General features: G+C 36.3%; 2 protein-coding genes across 2 annotated transcripts in view; both read right to left on the bottom strand.

The window, feature by feature from the left end:
- Positions 1 to 601: 601 nt before the first annotated feature.
- alx1 (ALX homeobox 1) lies at positions 602 to 6,949 on the bottom strand. Its single transcript, XM_053500806.1, has 4 exons — positions 6,617 to 6,949; positions 5,067 to 5,380; positions 3,805 to 3,933; positions 602 to 1,509 (listed from the first exon to the last, which is right to left on the bottom strand). The coding sequence occupies exons 1-4, from the start codon at positions 6,819 to 6,821 to the stop codon at positions 1,171 to 1,173; spliced, it is 987 nt and encodes a 328-aa protein (XP_053356781.1). The 5' UTR covers positions 6,822 to 6,949; the 3' UTR covers positions 602 to 1,170.
- A 3,260-nt stretch (positions 6,950 to 10,209) lies between these two features.
- lrriq1 (leucine-rich repeats and IQ motif containing 1) overlaps positions 10,210 to 20,583 on the bottom strand; it is a 51,193-nt gene continuing 40,819 nt past the window's right edge. The window contains exons 24-27 of the mRNA XM_053499882.1: positions 16,423 to 16,567; positions 16,174 to 16,234; positions 15,879 to 15,999; positions 10,210 to 10,892 (exon numbers count right to left, since the gene is read on the bottom strand). Of these exons, the coding sequence (XP_053355857.1) occupies positions 10,753 to 10,892; positions 15,879 to 15,999; positions 16,174 to 16,234; positions 16,423 to 16,567 (467 nt within the window). The 3' untranslated portion in view covers positions 10,210 to 10,752. The remainder of the gene's footprint in view (positions 10,893 to 15,878; positions 16,000 to 16,173; positions 16,235 to 16,422; positions 16,568 to 20,583) is intronic.

The following is a 20,583-nucleotide window of genomic DNA, read 5'->3' as shown; positions in this document are numbered from 1 at the left end:
TGTGTTAAAATAATTAGCTACTTTAGTTACAGTATTTGTGTGACAAATATACGTTGTCAGAACAAGTAAAAAAAAAAAAAAGTACTCATAAAGGTACAACACTAGATTTTATTGTTTGTTACGTTCCTCAAAACATGTCAGGATATACACAAAATTATCATTCAATAGGAAATGCATAACAAGAACTTTCGCATAAACAATAAGTGGGTATCACTGTCTTCTCACAGCTCCAAAGTCCCCGGTTCTACCATAAGCTCTGGCTCCAGTTTGTGTGGAGTTTCTTTGCGTGTGGGTATTTACCAGATCCTCTGGCTTCTTCCATTTCCCAAAAACATGCTAATAGGTAGATTGGCTGCAGCAACTTTCCTCTGGTTAGCATGAATGTGTGTGCAACTGTGTGTGAGTGTGATGACCACCGGTTCAGCTGCTACATGTTCCCACTTCCCACCCAGTGTTTCCAGATTAGATTCTGGATTCACTACAGCCCTGACCAGGATGGAAAGTTCAACAAATCAACAAATGCTGAAATTTTCTTTATGTCAATTTTGATTGTTTTTATCAATTCACCATAAAAGGTGATAGTATATTATTTTCTTCCCAGAAATAGGATATGATACAGTATATAAATCACAATACTTCTTTGTGGAATCTCCAAACACATTTATTGAAATACAATCCCTGCAGAGTGCAATGAGCCCCTCTGATTGTGGCAAAACAACAGCCAAGCACATTTCTGAATTTTACACATCTTTGTTTTAAGGCACACAGACATGTGACTTGTGTAAGCATCTAAAGGACATCTTGTCCACTTCAGGTCCTGAGTACAAAGTGTAGTAAAGCTCCCTGTGTTACTGTTTTCACATCACCATAAGTGCATCATACATAAGGCACACTATTGCTAAGGTTGGTCGACATTCATAACACATACATTCATTTACGCAGAATATGTAAATCAAGTTTTGTATTGTCAAGTTGTTGAAAGTAATACTGATAATTGATGCTGGCTCAAACTGAAGCTCCTCAATAGAACCTTTTAGGTTAATGATCAATTCAACGAGCAGGAAGTCCTTCTTGGTTAAAAAAACAACAAAAACGTCCATATCAATATCTTTATCAATTTATTAAAGTTATTTAATACTGTTTAAAGGGAAGAGTCTGAGCACACAGGGATCACATGGCCCATGAGATGTTGGCTGTGTGTTCTTTGGCTTTCATTCTGAGGACAGCGATGCTTGATGACCGCCTCTCAAACTCAGGTTTGCTCTCAAAGGCTGCATGCCCGTTTGGTGCTGGGGCTAAAAGTGAATCAGTGAAGAAGTTGTTGAGGGAGACAGGATTAACACCAAACTGGTTCTGCTGGTGGTTAGGGAAGCTAATGTAATTGTGTTCAGGGGCTCGCGGGGAGTGGGGGTATGGCGATGGTACACATGGTGGAGAACCACGCGGGAGCATGCAGGAGGAAACCACTGAGCCACCCGGTGTAGGAGCCGGCCACAAGTTATTGGGTATCTGTACGGAGTAAAAAAATATAAAAAAGATTTTCAGTAATACAGAAATTATAACTATTTTAGTCTTTACCACAATAAATGAGCACAAGTACACTGTCAGTCATACGTTTCTTTTAATTAATGTATCCACTCAACCTGCTGAAATGAGAGTTTTATCAATATTTTAGATATAAGAATTAGGTTTTGTTTTGATTTGATTGTTATTAAACAAATGTATTGTGTGCCACAAGTGTCTAATTAGTGTAATTTAGATGGAGCTTAGCTTTGTCCTTTACATAATACAACAGTGACAATATTCTCTGTTCACTTATATTTACACTGATCAGCCATAACACTAACACCATCACCAGGTGAATTGAGTATCATTAATTATCAATTATATACCAGTAAACTGGTGACAGGATTATGGGCACCCAAGGCTTAAAATGTAAATGCAGGCCACAACAAAAAGGTATCAGAATACCCAGTGCACCACTGCCTGCCACATATGGGCCTCAGCAGGAAAAGATTTTAAAGTTATGGATGTGGCCTCAAAATTACTCCAAAGATCCAAATCTGACCAAGCATCAACGGAATGTGCCGATCAAACAAGTCTGTCCATGGAGGCGCCACCCCGCAACCTTCAGCACCCAAAGGATCCGCCACTAACATTCTGGTGCCAGACACCACAGCACATCTCCATTAGTTTCGTAGAGTCATGCCCTGTGGGGCCAAAGCTATCCAGGTGGCACAAAGGGGAACCTACACAATATTGGGCTTAATGTTTAAGGTTTCAGTCTTATGTATGTTGGGGATTTTTCTAGAATTAGGTCATAGGGAAACTGTCAGAAAACAAAATGTCTGAGTGAATAAACCGGCAATTAGGGATCTAACATGTTAAGAGATCAGATACAGTCTCAAAGAAAATAAATTGAGTATTAACACACTAAATACAAATATTTTTTAACATTAAATGCCATTTGTTTTTGTTTTTTTGTTTGTTTGTTTTTTCCTTTCTGCAAGGTTTATTCTTAAAAACATTTAGCATGAAATGTAATGAGATGTGTATTTAAATTGGTATCAGCAGAGATACCATAGCAGCAGAGATTCCAGCAGGTTGTTACATAAGTTGTTTGTTTGTTGGTTGGTTGGTTGGTAGGTTTGTCTGTTTGTTTGTTTTTTAATAAACTGGGCTAAACATCGTACAAAAACAGTGTCCATTATCTGGCCTACATCTAGGCATCATAGTGCCTTTTTTTCACTGTGGTATGCGCATGGTGTGTTGGCTGATATAACCCATTTTAGCAAATATTGTGATTTAAACAGATATACTTATACTTTAATCTACAGTCCAGTTTTATAGACAGATCATTGATGCTTGCCGAGAGGTTGCGTTCCAGGGAATGGCGTCTGCACCTGAAATGCAGATGCATTGTTGCTATTGGACACGTGATGATTGCTGACTGCTGATTGGTGGATCGGGGAATCTAATATTTTAATTAGCTCTCCTGGGTGCAGGGTTAAGCATATAATGCAGAGTAAGCCAAAAAATGTATACACACTTCAGGAAAGGGAAAATAGTTTGATGTATAATATATTAGTATAATATTTATAATATTATCATATTGTTATCATGATATCATATATATCAGTATATAACGTAAAGCAACAATTTTATTATTAAAATATTTATACTCGTTAGTTTACATGCTTTTGGCTGACCCTGTATAAAACACTTGTTTTGGACACCGTCTCGTCTGTTAAATCCTTTGACAGTTAAAAACAACACTATATCATTTTGGTGAGAGATAAATGTTCAGTAGATGCATTGCACACGAAACCTCCAGCATCATAATCTTAACTCTGCGATACTTTGTGAATCTTAAACATTCGCTTCAAATTACTGCAATACTAGAAATGCAGTGTAAAGTCAATAATCATAGTTGGAGCTGAAACAGACATCGCCTACACCAGAAAGGCTACGGACGCTTCAGCCAGTAAAGAACATACCGTACATACAGTTTCCTAAGTGTTGTGCGCAGGAGTTTATTAAATGTTGAGTAAATAAATCATAAAAATGCTTTATATAATTAGTTGTGTCCAATACTATGAGAATACAGACTTTTTTTTTCACGCACATCACCTGTTAGATTCTCACCACGGCAGGATTTTAAAATCTCCTGTCAAATGTGAAGCATCTTACTGAGACTAATGAGCTAATAGATAAAAGGCTCGCACTGTGGAAAATAAAAACACAGATAACTTTTTTTTTTTATTAATTATTTAAATAGCTAAAGGGTTAAACACTTCCACTCGCCTGTGAGTAGCTGTCTGTCCTGGGCAACACTGAAATGTCATATGTGGCTGCGAAATGACTTTTAGCCTGCTGGATCTGTCCATAGCGCTCCCTCTTTCTCCACTTCGCCCTTCTGTTTTGAAACCACACCTTTAGAAGTCGAAGAAGAAACACACACACAATTAACAAAAGCACATAATTAACAGATACACATCAGTGCATGTGGAAAACAATAATTCTGCATGTGAGTTTTAACGCAAATACTGTCACAAAAAAATCTTTTTTTTAAATCAAGCTAATCACTATTACAATTGCTGCTAATTTTGGGTTAACTAAAAAGCGGTTAACTTTCTTGTATGGTTTAAACGTGCACCTTTTAAAATCCAAGCTAAAAAAACAAGCCATTATTCCCTGGATTTTGAGAATAGTTAAATGCATATTGTGTGGGCCTATGTGCATGTCTGTTTTTGATTTATATTTTTGCATTCACATCTATATTTGCTTCACATATCTATATCTATATCTACATATACTGTATCTTCATATATACATCTATATTTTTACATCTATATATCTACAAATACAACTCCAGTTAAATGTGTGTGTATCATGCGAGACAATAAGCCAAAATCTTTTTTTTAATAATAAATAAATTAACAAATTAAGTAATTACTAAACTTTTCTGCCTCCAAAAGAAAGTCGCAAAAGACCAAGGTTATTGTTAGAGTAGAGAAGTCGGGAGTAACATGCAAATATTTTTCTGCGGTTAGAAAAAATCTAAAAGTAGAAAAAGTGGATCTGGAGTGAATTACAACTCGGAGAATTCTGAACAGAGGATGCAAAACAGGTTCAAACCAGTTATATTCAAGTTATTGGAAAAGATTTATGCTTACTGTATATAAAATTCATAAAGGGTTATTAAAATAGCGGAATCGTTTTATTATATGCATGTATTATTTATCTTAATTACTAGCTTTTGTTGTGTTTCATAATAGATGATAAACTTTAAAATAAATTAATTAATTAAAAATAATAACTTTCATTCATTTTGTCCCATTAAGGGTGAACAAACGTTTGCACACATCCGCATCTGTCTGCATATTTCTTAGACTTGTAGACAATATTAAGAGAAGGAACTGTTCGGCACGGTACTTTGATTAAACTTGTTTTAAATGTGTTTTTTATGAAACAACACTTCATAAATAAAAAGGCCCGAGTTTTTTTTCTCGAATTAACCCTGAAGCATACATGCATGAGCATTTAGAGCACAACAATCTTAATACCTGCACTCTGGCCTCGGTGAGCTCGGTGCGCATGGCCAGCTGTTCTCTTACATACACATCTGGATAATGAGTTTTTTGGAAGACTTTCTCCAACTCCTCGAGCTGGGAGCTCGTAAACGTGGTCCGGTGGCGTCTTTTTTTGCTGCTGGACACGTTACTGTCACACTTTTCGCCAATGTCATCCAAGTCTGTTTTGTCCTGAGGTGTTGTCCCCGGTGATGTCCTCACACCGCAGCGCTCCTCCAGCGGCCCTGTGAGCTCCGTGTGTCCGCCGCCGTCATCCGCCTTCCCGCTGCAGTAATGAGGAGCTGCAGCTGAGAAATACAGAAAATCATACTGTCATGACAAAAAGTAAATAATTTAGTAAGCCAGTATAACATTTATCACAGCTTTTGAAGATAAATGCTACTAACACGTCAAAAAGTAACTCTATGTCCTTATTACCATGAGATCTATCATATATACAATACTAAAACGTAATACAGAACAATGGAATACTAAAAACCTTACATTTAACTATTAAATAAATATAACTCATATTTACAAAGTATATTAACATAGCCTGATATAAATTAATATAATAAGTATCAGTAACCCAGATTTTATGGAGATCAAAAATAGGTGGTCTATAAGCCAATAATTAGTAGACTTTACCTACAAACAGTAGGTATATTAACAGTAAAGCCCTACCTTGTACTACATAATAAATGAAATTAAAATTAATTGATTTTTCTATTCACTGTGTTATTAATATTCATAATTTGACCTTTATTGTTAGTTTATATGCTGCTTTTTGGGCCAACAGATATGCAACCCTAGTTTAGTGTGGCATACTATATTTAATTTTCCAATATTTTATTTAATAAAATAAATAAATACAAGTCTTGGGTTATACAGTTTTAGGGAATTGCAGTAAAACATACTGTAATACACTGAGCTCAACCATTTCAATGGTTAAACAAAACTGTTTAAGAGCACAATGGGAAAAACTGAGTTGCACACACAAGATCAGTGTTAATCAATGACTAATCTTTTTTTCTGTTCTTTCCTTTTTTATGTACAGCCAAGCAAGCAATCCAGTTCTTCAGTGACCGAGAGACTTAGTTTCAGGAATAAATGACCATACTTTAATTTTTTCTTTATCATTTTGTACATTCCTCCATTCCTATGAGTCTGCTTTCTGATGCCTGTGGTGTATCTTTAAATATATTTTAGAACAAAATTCTATTCATTTAGAATTTAAATGTCTTAAACTAAAAAACACTAAAAAAAAAAAAAAGTAGGGTTATTGATGGAGGAATCTTCGCAACAAACTTCCTGAAGCTTCCACATATTGTTTTCAGAGTGCAGACCTACTGTTGCAATTTTATTGAAGGCATATTCACAATGTCCGTATGTATTTTCTGCTGAAAAGTTCATACAGATATTACGGTGTCCCCTCAGCTGCGTGGCATTCACTGCTCATAAAAGTCTTCCCTAACTATGATGAAAAAAGACATAATCAATAATCTCTCACTATCTGAGACAGTGCTAAAAGGTTATAAACTCACAGGCTGTGTTGTCACAGGGAGAGGATCGATCCAGAATGCTGTGGTGCTCGGTGTTTTGCAGTGTGTAGTGCTGACCGCTCTTACTGGAGCTCTTGCTGTAGTACTGCATGCTCTCTAAGGGATCCATGAGTGGTTCCAGGTAAAAGTCGGTCCCTTTTCCTGCTTCACACTTTAGCGGGAACTTGTCCGTCATGTAGTCCATCATGATCCGCTGCCTTTCAGCTCTGACTCGCAAAAAGTACACTATAGAAACTTTCTTAATAGCAAATACGAGAGCCTGTGGTTTGCAGATCGTTAATTTGTCTCGCTTTAAAGTGACTGAGAGACTCAGTGCCTTTTTATATGGCAGAGCAGAAGGAGCTCCCAGCATTTGAATACAGAGAACTTGAAACTCCACCCATGAGTTACAAGCAAGCGCAGAGATTTAGGAAACTCTGAAACAGTTACAATTAGACTTACCCTGCTCTTGGTGTGTTTACACATCTGAAGTGTTTACTGGCTCCCAAAGACTTTGAGTAAGAGTGCGTTAAGCTCAATATTCATCCAGTGGATGAGTATGACTAAGGAATTATGGTATTTTATTTATTTATTTATTTATTTATTTATTTTTACGCATTGCAAGTTAAATTAAAATCTTATTGTAATCATAGGCTTAACTATACTAGATAGGGCTACAGCGTATTATTATTATTATTATTATTATTATTATTACTATTATCACAATCATCATTAATATGAATATGATTATTAATTAGATTCATGTTATAATCTCCATGAAATACACACAACTAAAAATAATAATTAAAACTAGATTTTTTTATTTAAAAACCTTCTTTAGTATCCATTAGTATTTTTCGGTATCTAAAGTCACTAATAATTTAATCTTGAATCATTTTTTACTACTATTATTATTATTATTATTATTATTATTATTATTATTAATAATAATAATAATGTTGTAATTAATAATAAAAACAGAAACACTAATAATTAGATAATAATTTATTATAATATGTTTTTATTTAAAATGTTTTGTTACTAATCATTTAATTTAAATTACATATATTTTTCTTTTTCTTATTATTCATGTAATTGTCATTTGTGGAGAACAGTTTTTTTTTACGCGCAGCAAGGCTCTATCTTTATTTCTATCTATTTCAATCTATATAGATATATTTATATCCCGTCCTAAACTAGGCACAAACAACATTAATAAAACTACACGAAAAATTCCAGCCATTTTCCCACTTTGAGCTTAAGGCACAAATAACGGTGCTATAAACTCGATGCGTTTTACACAGACCTCAGTCCTGAGACCAGGCTTAGGAGTTAGTCTATATTATCCTCATAGAGAGACCTTCTACTATTATAATAATGCCAAAGGTTTCTGGTTAAGTCCAGACAAATAATGCGTTGTTTAATTTATATGAGAATAACAAGAAAACCTTCAAATTGCAGTTACACTATAATACATAGAATCAAAGCTGGGTCAGAGTGGCCCGCGGTGCCGAGCACCTGAACGCCAGGACGTGACCCGGCAACATTGATATCTGATAGCGCATATTCCCTACAAGCAGCTTTTATAAAATAAAAAAAAGAGCACACGTCGAGAAGCTCTTTCTCATTTAGCGGTAAATCGGACCACCTGCCACTCCAGCCATATCCACTGAACAAAGCCGAGGCTTACAGGGTGCCACTGCACTGCAAAGCAAAATAAATAGCACGCTCTTAAGTAGCAGGGAGCTTTCTGATGTGGCGTTAGGACTCACGCTGAGGAGAAAATGCGAGAAGATCGTGGAGGTGCGTTTACTTTTTTTTCCAGCCAGATTGTTTATTAGAAAAGTTACCCGATATAATAATTCCATATTTCACCACATTTAATGAAAAGTAAGATATTTAATTATCTATTTAATATGAACAGTCGCTCAAGTTTATTTGACAGAGTGGTATAATAATAGTAATAATAATAATAATAATAATAAATAAATAAATAAATAATATATTTAAATTCGGAAGGAAAAAGGGTAGTATTTAAGTACCAGAATGAAATAAAATATAATGTTAATTAAAAAATGTACAATAAACATAGTGTTGAAACCTAAAATGAACTAATATAAACAATCAATTTGATCAAAAATGACGAAACTAGATCAAACTTGCTAAAAATCAAGCCAGTATCGTATGATGCTATATTATAAATAAAGATATTTTCTATGAATAAATATTCATTATTGTTGCTGTTGCTGTAAATAAAACTACATAATTAATAATAAATACATTTCAACACAATTTCTACTTGCAGAGCTTCCTGAGTCCAGCCATTTTATTCTGCTGATGTGTCAAAACCCAGAACAGAATAACTTACAGCAGTGTGTACTTTATTGCCGGATAAGCTGGATGTCAGGGTAAGTGTATCACTCAGGTTTGCATACACACTCTTCCAGTCGCTTAAGAAGACATAATTAAAACAATAATAAACTCTACAGAGCAGCTGCATATACAGGGCTGCCATGAACACATGCATTGAGATGTGTGTTTAGTTCCTGCAAAGCCCCAGTACATCTTTTTAACACACCTCAACTAAGTTCGAAAAAAAAAAAAAACTTTACACTTTTATTTCTTCTGTAATGTGTTTCTGGGTAATGAAATATGAATGTAAGCCATTAGAAAGAAAAACAAAGCTACAGAGGATTTTATTACTTTTAAGCATCTTCTTTAAACCTGTACACCCTGTGCTGTCTCCAGTAATTGTAAGGATTAGATCTCTTGGTTTTGGCTCTCGTGCTGGCCTTGGACAGCAAGTAATGTGAATCATTCTCCAGTGACAGGGGTTAGCCCAGACTGCCAATCTCATATAATGGGGTTTTTTCATGAGGGCAAATGGAAATGTATACTGTTCACCTCAAAGGCTGTTCTTTCATGAACTTTCAGAGCCATACAGAGATAACAATCTCACTTTAGTGAATTTCCAGCATTCTTCATTTTTAGAACATGAAGAAAGAAGTCAACTATCAAAACCAATTAGTCGACATGAGGCAAATTTACCAATAATTGTTCATACGAGTTCAGAACAGAAATACCCAGCTATAACTTGCTTTACTTTTGTTTTCGTAGTTCTAAAAAGCAGCATACATAAATCTTCTCCTGTACTGGAAGTGGAAGTGTAATGTCAGGCATTTTAGCATGATGAGTGCAGAAATCTGACATATAGCCAAAACTTTATTTGACCAAAAAGCCAAAACATAAGTAAAACATATGAAAGTGCATGAAGAACATAAATATCCCACATGCTGTGCACTAATGCAGTACCATACCACTCTACTACGGGCGGTTTGTTTTTAACCCCAATTATCTTATCAGGTATGGGCCGCTGTCCAAACAGCGCCTGCTTGAACCACTGTCTGGGAACCCATTGATTTCTGAGGGAAAATTCATATTGTGAAATAATAAAAGACTAAATGTAATACTAATCACTAAGGTAATGGACACATTTAATAATACTTAAATGTCTGATTAAATGTCAAAAATACTCCACAGTGATTTATTGGAATTTAAATTTGTGCATGTTTATTTATTATTTTATTTACCTCCATCAATAAATAAATGTACAAATGTACTTCAGGGATTTGCACCCACCGTTTCTAATTGCAACATATAAGGAAATTCTATATACATATTGACAAGTGTACATAATATAATAATGCCCAACTGGTTTAGAATAACAATGACCTGCTTCCTATTGCCTGTCTGCATATTAACATACTAAGCATGTCAATCGAAAATGGTTTCCACACACATTCCACAGTTTGCCATGGTCACTGATATTTGAGAATGACACACATCCTGAGACTGCCTGAAGATATTTGGGTTATACCTCATTCATTCCTTTTAATTAATTTACAAGGGAAGAACTTGAATTTTAGTGAAACAGAAGCTGCAAGGGAATTTCAGAGGAGATCCAATGTGCATCATACGGCCTATTAGGCCTTATTAGGGTTTAAAGGGCATAAGCGCTTAAGCTAAAAAACATACATCCATCATCCTTAAAACATGTATACACCCACATAGGTACATACATTTACAAGGCATTGGAAGAAGGCATTGGAAGAAGGCATTGTCTGCTTTTTGCAGTAAGGTTATTTTAAATTGTTTGCTTTAGACCTCTTCTTGCCTCCCCCCCAGCCTCCACTCAGCTGCACTGGATTGTCTCGAAATGAGATTCTCTCCTTTCGAGATGGAGCCAAGGTGACTCTTTGAGGAGACGGCACTTCTTTTTCTGTGAAAACAGAATCAGATTTGTCACACAAAACCGCCAGATGGAACCCAAAACAGTTTTCCTATACATCTGCACTGCATGGCAAAAATATAAATCAAAGGCTTTTGTTCTAAAGTCACTAACGCGTTAATGCATTCTTGCCAGAGTCTTGCCAAGACCTCCATGCCCAGTGTCATAGCACAGAACCAGAACTCTCTGCAGGCTGAGTGTCAGGCCCCTGGGCTGCAGGCTCTAGAGTATGTCAGAGCTGCTTCCATCACTGTGTGGGTTTAATGCTGAACTTTTTAAACACAAGGAACAAAGCAAGCTCTTTTCTGTGGCTGATGTGTTCCACGTGTACAGCCGCAGTAAGGATGGAGCAGGGACACATTCATGCTACAAGTCAGCACAGCACTTGGACACACAGCAAAGGTTATACAAATCATACCTCAACACCCTTCTACACACTCAGAGCGGATATAGCACTAACTGTCATCAACTGACTTGACCATGAGTAAGCAAATGATGCTGAGCACAACTGCAGTGCACTAAAATGCAATCATTTACAACTATGTAAGTAAATCTATAATATGCACATCATAAAAACAAGATTTCAATTTTGCATGCCTTTTAAAACACATGAAGTATAAACTGTAGAGCGCTACATTAAAAAATGATGTCCTGTCACACATGCTTAACTGCTATGTATGCAGTCATTTTGCTTGCATTAGTTTTGGAACGGCACAAAATCGAGACGTTAAATATGCACCTCAAGATATTTCCTCCTGTGGAGTAAAGAAAATATTTGTCACTCTACTAAATGTGTGGTGGGTAATGTGTGGCATGAATGTTATAGAAAAGGACTATTCAACTTGGTAGGTGGGCCACAGTTAAAATAAAACACATTAGGAAGGTGGGTCGGTCTACCCATTCTACATATGCATATATTTATATATAGACAAGCATTCACAAAGTCTATCAGGCTGTATTTCTGTTACCACATACAGCAAACTATATATAATCAACAGTGTGTGTGCAAATAATGTATATATGTGTTTTTTTCCCCTCAGCATTAATTATCAGACTTGTGCAGGCTAACAACCATGTTTTTTTATGTCCTCAAAATTCCCAAAAAGATTTTTTAGGAGTGTAAAGATTTTACATTTACTTTGCTGGACCAAACATTGTAAACATTGTGTAAAATTTTTGGATTTTCCTAATATTTTTATTGTTATCGACTAAGGCTTTAAAGGGTAAGCATGAAATTATTCATTCATTCATTTTCTATACTGCTTATCCTGTACATGGTCAAAGGGGGCCTGGAGCCTATCCCAGGCACATTTGATTTCCAGGTTATACTCGGTACAGGGTGTCAATTCATTGCAGGACACACACACACACACACACACACACACACACAACAAGCAATTTGGGAACGACAATTAGCCTAATCTGCTTGTCTTTGGTCTGCGCGAGGAAACCAGAGTACGAGGAAGAAATCTACCAAGCATGCAAACTCCACAAACACAGACCCAAGCTGGGAATCAAACTCTTGATGAAGGCCGGTGTATGCCACCATACAGGCTAGCATGAGATCATAGGTTTTTTAATTCAATGTTTTTTCATTTACTTGCAAAAAGTAAATAGCATTTTCTCACAATAAATTTGGGTTCTCTCTTAATGGTTTTGTTGTCAAAATTTCAAATAATCAAACTTTCTTTCTCACAGGTACGCCATCTTTACCTGAAAGCAGCATTGTAACTGATGACCAATAAAACTAACTCCATCCTTAAAATTACAGATGTTTTTTTGCTAGATTTTAAATGTGCTTTAGTCCCCATTAATTAATTACATAACCAATGAAAATAAATCTCCATATTTTAATCCAGCTTCAAAGTTTGATTCATAACTGCAACCATCACAGTATAGCAAACTACTGGTTGTGGATTAAAGCAAGGACTCCAGGTAACTGCCTAAAACATTGTGAGGAAAACAACATTATTGCAAGAGAATCAAAAATATCAAAGGAACATACAAACATTAAAAACAAAGAAAATAATCATACTGTGTCTTTTGTCAGTGTGCAGCTATTATTATAAATCATTAGCATTATTATAAATCATTTAAATCATTGTGTAATGTTTCTTTTATCTAATCAATATTGCTAACTCTAAATAAAGAGCCATATTTCAAACTGATTTTCTCATTACTCTCATGATGTTTCACTGATTTTCAACATTCTCATGAACCTATGTGATGAACAAAAAATGTCATGTGCATGAGTGCACATCCTCGTGGATTTCATTTCCAAATCATAAGAATCTAATTTGGCTTCGTTAGAAACAACAGTGCTGTGCCCTCAGCTCTGAGGCTCTCTGTGTGAAATGTGCTGAATGTTGCTTGTGTTCCTAAGTAGAATCTTTGTCAATGAGGAGACTAATATAAAGCTTGTATGACAGAGATGCCGCTTATTCAGGAAGAACATTGACCTGCTTCCTGCTGAAAGACATCATACCCATATCACCCTGACCCTCACCCAATTGACTCCAACAACTCCAAGCCCAGCGTGTACCTACTGATTCACATATACACTATGCACTCACATACTGTACTCTTATACAGTGGGGCAAAAAACTATTTGGTCAGCCACCAATTGTCCAAGTTCTCCCACTTAAAAAGATGAGAGAGGCCTGTAATTTTCATCACAAGTATAGCTTAACTATGAGAGACAAAATAAGAAAAAAAAAATCCAGGAAATTGTAGGATTTTTTTAAAGAATTTATTTGCAAATTATGGTGGAAAATAAGTATTTGGTCAATAACAAAATTTTATCTAAATACTTTGTTATATACCCTTAGTTGGCAATGACAGAGATCTAACGATTTCTGCAAGTCTTCACAAGGTTTTCACACAATGTTGCTGGTATTTTGGCCCATTCCTGTTAATGTTTTGGGGCTGTCGCTGGGGAACATGGACATTCAACTCGTCCTTTTGCAAAAAAACAACCCCAAAGCATTATGTTTCCACCCCCATGCTTCACAGTAGATATGGTGTTCTTTGAATGCAACTCAGCATTCTTTCTCCTCCAAACACGAAGTTCTATTTTGGAAGTTCTATTTTCGCAGTGTGTTACTGATGGTAGCCTTTGTTACTTTGGTCCCAGCTCTCTGCAGGTCATTCACTAGGTCCCGCCGTGTGGTTCTGGGATTTTTGCTCACAGTTTTTGTGATCTTTTTGACACCACGGGGTGAGATCTTGCGTGGAGCCCCAGATCGAGGGGAGATTATCAGTGGTCTTGTATGTCTTCCATTTTCTAATAATTGCCTGTTTGAGGTGGTGAACAGGAGCCTTTTATACTGATAACAGATGCCATTAATGCAGGTAACGAGTGGAGGACAGAGGAGCCCCTTAAAGAAGAAGTTACAGGTCTGTGAGAGCCAGAAATCTTGTTTGTTTGTAGGTGACCAAATACTTATTTTCCACCATAATTTGCGAATAAAATTCTTTAAAAATCCTACATCCTAAATGTGATTTTTTTGTTTTGTTTTTCTTCTTATTTTGTCTCTCATAGTTAAGGTTTACCTATGATGAAAATTACAGGCCTCTCTCATCTTTTTAAGTAGGTGTATCGTAATATTTGTTTACCTTCCCAAGTCTAAACCAGTGATATGTGTTGGCCATAGTGTTATATGACCAGTGTATATCCCACCGAAACAAATTATGTATGTTTTGTTTTGGTATGCAGTAATGCACTGCGTGTTTTGTGATAGTTTCTATGGGACCCAGCATTAACCTTTCCATGATTTTGAACTACAGAAGCTCTTCTATTGGATCAGACAACATGAATCAGCCTTTATTCCAACATCAGTGAGCCTTGGTCAGCCATTTTGTTAGGGACAAAATGTACACCTTCAAGTGCCATTGTAAGATATTGTAACTGTAGCCACTCTGGCAAGGGCCGAATTGTGATGGGTGATGTGATGGGTCAGAGCAACTCCAGAACAGCAGCTCTGTGAAATGTACCAGGACTGCAGTCGGAATCTACCATTAATGGTCCAAGAAGGAAAACCAGAGACAGGGTCGGGCGTCCAAGGGTCATGGTCACGTGTGGGGAGTGAAAGCTGGCACATGTAGTCTGATTAGAAATAAGAGTTACTGTAGCTCAAATTGTTGAGGAGGTTAATGCTGGATCCCACTGAAAGATGTCAGAACACACAATACATCACTGTTTTGTGGCAAAAGTGGGACATACTCAATATTAGGCAGGTGGCCATAATCTTATGGCTGATCGATGAATACACTATGCACTCACATAAACACTCACTCACATATGCACTACGCACTCAAATACTCACTCACATATACATTATGTACTCACATACTCACTCACTCACTCACTATGCACTCAGTAACTTACTCATACACTATGCACATACTTCTCACTCATTTACATAGACACTATGCACTCACATATACACTATACACTGACATATACAATTTGCACTGACATACTCGCTCACATATACACTTACATACTTACTTACTCAAATACAGTATACACAGCAAATAGACAAATTATTTTCTAAAGTCAGCTGGTGCTGTAAACCCAGTCACCCGAGTTCTTAAGGACTTGTTTATGTCACTTTTTCATGCCAATATTATGTTAAGCCTACAGCTGATACATACAGTATATTGTTCCATTTACAACCCGAATCATAAATTATAACCAACATAGACGTATTTGAGACCAGCATACAGGCAAACTATACGAGGTCAGCAGATAAGTAAACTAAAAAAGAAATCCTTTTTATTGCTAAGCTGCTATTTCATTTTATTTCGACACACGGATCTCAAACCTCAAAGTCAATTTTCTCAAACACTGGCTTAAAATATAAACTACATACAAACAGTATACTGCCTAAGACATACATTTGGTCCATTTGTTGTTTGTTTGAGTCAACAAAGTTTGGAATGTTAATTTCTTAATTTCTAGAATTTGAGACCCACTTGAATGTCCAGCCGAGCGTGTCCGAGTGTAAGCTTGATGATGTTGAAGTGAAGAGAAAGCAGTGCCAACAATCCACTGGCTCATGGCTGAATCTGGACCTTCTCTGCTCCCTGTAGAAGCCTAAAAATCCAACACACACACACACACACACACACACAACTGACTTCAGCAAAAGGTCTTAGTAAAAAATAAAAATAAAAAACTACTCAGTATATTTTTACATAAGTCAGGGCATATATAGTTTGGCCATCCCTGTAGCATTGTTATTTTCTGATGTCAAATCAAGATCCTTACCACAAGCTGAACCCTTCCACCATTCAGAATTTCAGGGTCAATCTCCGGGAGGAAATGATCACTAGAAACGTACAGGTAAAGTTACCAGACTAGTACTTTAACCAATTAGGTTGCTTATACAAAAACATACCCTAAAGCAAATTCGATTTTAAATCTAGAATCATGCTGTCCTGTGTAAACCATAATCTGATTTCATATTATTCCGTCAGTTGCAGATCAGACAATTCTGATGATGCATGACAAACTCACCTCACGGAGGGGGCAGCGCTTCTTTGACTCGGCACAGCTTGTGTTTGGAGCCACTGGTAGGTTCTGTGGAGTGTGTGCATTTGCATCTGCTTCTGCCCTGGCTCTACTTGCGGTGCCTCCTGAACACTCAAATTTCCTCTCCCAACTACATTTGACATGAAACATTAAAGTCAGTTTTCAGCAAAAATCATTTGTTATTCACTGATGCACAACCCTTGGGCCCCATTAGTTCTAAAGTTACCACAGAATTATATAAAAGGCATGAACAAAAAAGTCATACACTGTTCTTAGTGCATGAACTCTCACTCACTCCTTCACTCATTCATTGTCTATACCACTTTATCCTGTATTCAGGGTCGCGGGGGGCCTGGAGCCTATCCCAGGAGGCTTAGGGCACAAGGCAGTGTACACCCTGGACAGGCCAATCCATTGCAGGGCACACACACTACAGACAATTTTGGGAATGCCAATTAGCCTAACCTGCATATCTTTGGACTGTGGGGGGGAAACCAGAGTACCTGGAATCAAACCCGTACTCTGAAGGTGCAAGGTGACAGTGCGATTCCTGGCCAGACTCGCTTCCCGTCTCTGTTTGCATGAAACTTGCATGTTTTATATATATATATATATATATATATATATATATATATATATATATATATATATATAAATATATATATATATATAGAGAGAGAGAGAGAAAGAGAGAGAAAGAGAGAGAGAGAGTGAAAGTGGGAAATAAAAAAAAATTATAAATAATTAGAAAAGTAAGCAGAAACGTGAGTGTAAAAGATGTAGAGTTTAGCAAGCCAGAGAGATCAGGGCAAGTTGCATGGCCTGTTTACACTAAAGCTTAGGAGGCCACTTGATTTGGAAAGCTTTAAGGGGTAATTACTATAACGCTCCAGCAGTGGCTCACTCAGGCAAATAAGGAGGTTTGCTTTCAAGAGGTTTTTTGGTCTCTTTATAAACCTGCTGAGCTGTGATATTACTTTGCCCAGAACATCCAGAGAGGAAGCAAGCTCATGATTTACACTCTGTGTTGAAGCACACCACCAGAAACCTGTAACTCAACGCAAAAAGACAAACTTTCAGTGGAGGGCGCCGCAGCCGGGAGGAGTGTGAATCGATAACAACTTCTGACAGCCAAGTGCTGGAACTAATGAGACACTTATTTAAATCCTTCTCATGGTTTTGCCAAGATGTAAAGACCTGCCAGGTTTTATGGGGTACAGTCGTCATGGGTTAATTGGAAATCCACTAAAAATGTCAAGTGATTAACTTCTTACATAGAGTTCAAATGGTGGAAACAGTTTGCACTTAATAGTTAAAAATCACAATTTGTCCAATGGGGAAACATTTAGACTAGCCAGATAAATTAATATTTTCTACATAGATTTTAAATAGATAATATTAAAACAAAAAGTTTATACAATTGCAATATGTTCCAATAGTAAAATACATTCTAGTCAGAATGTAAACAAAAAAAGAAGAACATTTAGCAGGAAAAATGTTAATTTTTTAATAGAATGGTTATAGAATTAAATACTTTAATTTTTGCTTTTTTGCTTTTTTTTACTTTAATTAGTCTTATTTAACATAAATACATTTACATACTTAGAAAGTCTTTACAAAATTACGTTATTGAATTCTGGTGTAGTTTTTTTATGGTAAAGAAATGCTTTCACATAAATGTATATATAATTTAGTCAAAAGTTTGGACACACTAATTCAATGTTTAGTTTTGTTTTTTTGTTCCGTTATTTATTTTGGACATACTTAAACTATACTGAAGATTTCAAAACTATAAAACATCACATATGGAATAATGTAATTAAGTCACAATAATAACGAAAACAGTCTGGTTCTGGAATGTATATAAACAGGATATATATATGAACAGTATATATAATGATACAACTGCTGCAAAGAAGCTCATTTAGTATTACCAGACTAAAAAAAAAAACTATTAACAGCACCTCATATTAGAGCTGCAATTAAGACTTTACAGAGCATAAGTGGCAAACACATCCCAACATCAACTGTTCAAAGTTTTAAGGAAATTAATTTTACATTCTATAAGTGCAAGTTATCTAGGAACTAAAATTTTGACTATTACTGTAATAAACGTTGGTTCTAAATATATTTAAAGACAAAATAGAGAAAAGCAGTTTCAAAATTATTGTTCTTATTTAATATTACAACTATTTTACTATTACCGCTTCTTTCCACACTGTAACCTGTGCTTTAACAGACTTATTGTGACATATAGGACTTACTGTGACATACAGTATAAGCAAGCAATTAACCTTGAGATGATGTGACTGTGGCAAGGTGGACTATAAAAAACATATCACATAACTTCATCATTTCTTAATGTAGCGTCTCACCTTACATTAAGACAAGTAGTCAGGAAACTTACAAGCCCACACAAGACAGATTTTTTAATTAAAAAACTCTAATAAAAAAAAATATTACAATATACTGCATACAACCCCTACTTAATGTGTATATTGACAGGTACTTGTTACTGCACCTACTAAAAAAGTTTAGCTAGAATGCAAGACCGTGGAAGGCCTCAGCAGAAATTAGCCCCCCTTGGGTCCCCACATGGCCCCTGATCGCCACAGCCTCAGGATGTCAGAGGCCCCAGGAGTCACGCCTGTTAAGCGATGCTCTTAAGCACATTAGGTAAAATGGAGCTGACTATGACAGCAACGAAGCCGACATGTCACCATATCAGAGAATCAGCTCTTTCAGGCTCCTTATGCTAAGCCGTCAAAGAGTAGTGGACAGCGTACCTGAGGCCACCCTGTCCACCCGGAACAGTGATACAAGGTCAAACACAGTTTACAGACTTAAAAGGGGAAATCAAGAACTGCAATCATGGTTCTAATTACTGTGTTTCTGTGGTTCTGTTTTTCTAATGAAGGGAATAATGACTAAGCCTAAATAATTTAAAGAAGAAAAATCTAATATTAACATGTTAAAAAATATAAAATGTAGTTTAATCACATGATAGAACTGTCCAGAGTGATCTAGATTATAAGACGGAGAATATGTTCGCTTGCAAGATGACTAAGTTTTAAGGCATTCTTTGGGACTAGCTCATTCAAATGGAATTCAGTTTTGGAGATGGCAGATCTATCTGACCACAATGAAGCCACGGGTCAGCAAGCAAGCAAGCACACACACACAAACACACAAACACACACACACCATACATGAAATTAAATTTATGGGAATATTCTTTTTCAAGAATACTGTAAAATATCCAAACACTTAAAGCCCCATGGGTATACCACACACACATAGTCACACACACACTAAACATGAAATGGCCTCTTGTGCTGAAAGGATGTTATACTCTGTCTGTGTGCTTACATGAGTGCAAGTGTGTGTGTGTGTGTGTGTGTGTGTGTGTGTGTGTGTGTGTATACCCATGGGGCTTTGAGTGTTTGGGAGTTCTCTTGGCAGACTCAAAGGAGGAGGTCAGGTCTTTTATCGTGAGGTTCTGTCTCCTACTTTCATTTGCCCTAGGTCAAGCCTTCACCTCCAGAGAGCAGACCACAGGCGGTCAACTAGCGGTCAACACACACACACACACACACACACACACACACACACACACACACACACACACACACAAACATTGCAAGCATCGCACACACAAAGTGTGTACAAAACACTGGTTAAAATGCAGATCTATAAAGAGATCAATGCCAAATAAAACTAAGCTAAGATAGCTCTATGTGATAGGTCAATGACTATACACTGATGTGCATCACTAGGGAAGATGATAAAATTGTCTTATTTATAGAAGTTTTAAAAAAGAAATCTTGTTCAGTTAAATTAATAAAAAACATTAGAACCAATGAGCGAACTAACAATGTTGGATCACTAGCGAGTTACATATAAACCTTATTAACATATACTGCCCTTTTACCATACTCCTAAGAAAGAAAATTCCTGCTGATTTGATTAATATACAAATAATATCAATACAAAAATAATAAATCATCACAGAACGTTTTTTAGTTTACTGTTTATTTGAGTTTCTCAGCACTGAACGTGATCTCACTGAATATCTATTATACTTATCTATAACAGCATGACCATCTCAATAATCATGTTACCTACAGAAAGGAAACTCTGGATACA

Source organism: Clarias gariepinus, chromosome 7 (genome assembly GCF_024256425.1).
Source record: "Clarias gariepinus isolate MV-2021 ecotype Netherlands chromosome 7, CGAR_prim_01v2, whole genome shotgun sequence".
NCBI classification, from domain to species: Eukaryota; Metazoa; Chordata; class Actinopteri; order Siluriformes; family Clariidae; genus Clarias; species Clarias gariepinus.
Note: the sequence above shows the minus strand (reverse complement) of the source record. Positions and strands in the feature narration are given on the sequence as shown.

Excerpts from the sequence above, each read along its gene's own strand:
- alx1 (XM_053500806.1), bottom strand. The coding sequence starts at position 6,821 with ATGATGGACTACATGACGGACAAGTTCCCGCTAAAGTGTGAAGCAGGA. Across the intron at positions 5,381-6,616 it reads TCCCTGTGACAACACAGCCT|CTGCAGCTCCTCATTACTGC; the intron begins GTGAGTTTATAA and ends TGTATTTCTCAG. Across the intron at positions 3,934-5,066 it reads TCACCGAGGCCAGAGTGCAG|GTGTGGTTTCAAAACAGAAG; the intron begins GTATTAAGATTG and ends CGACTTCTAAAG.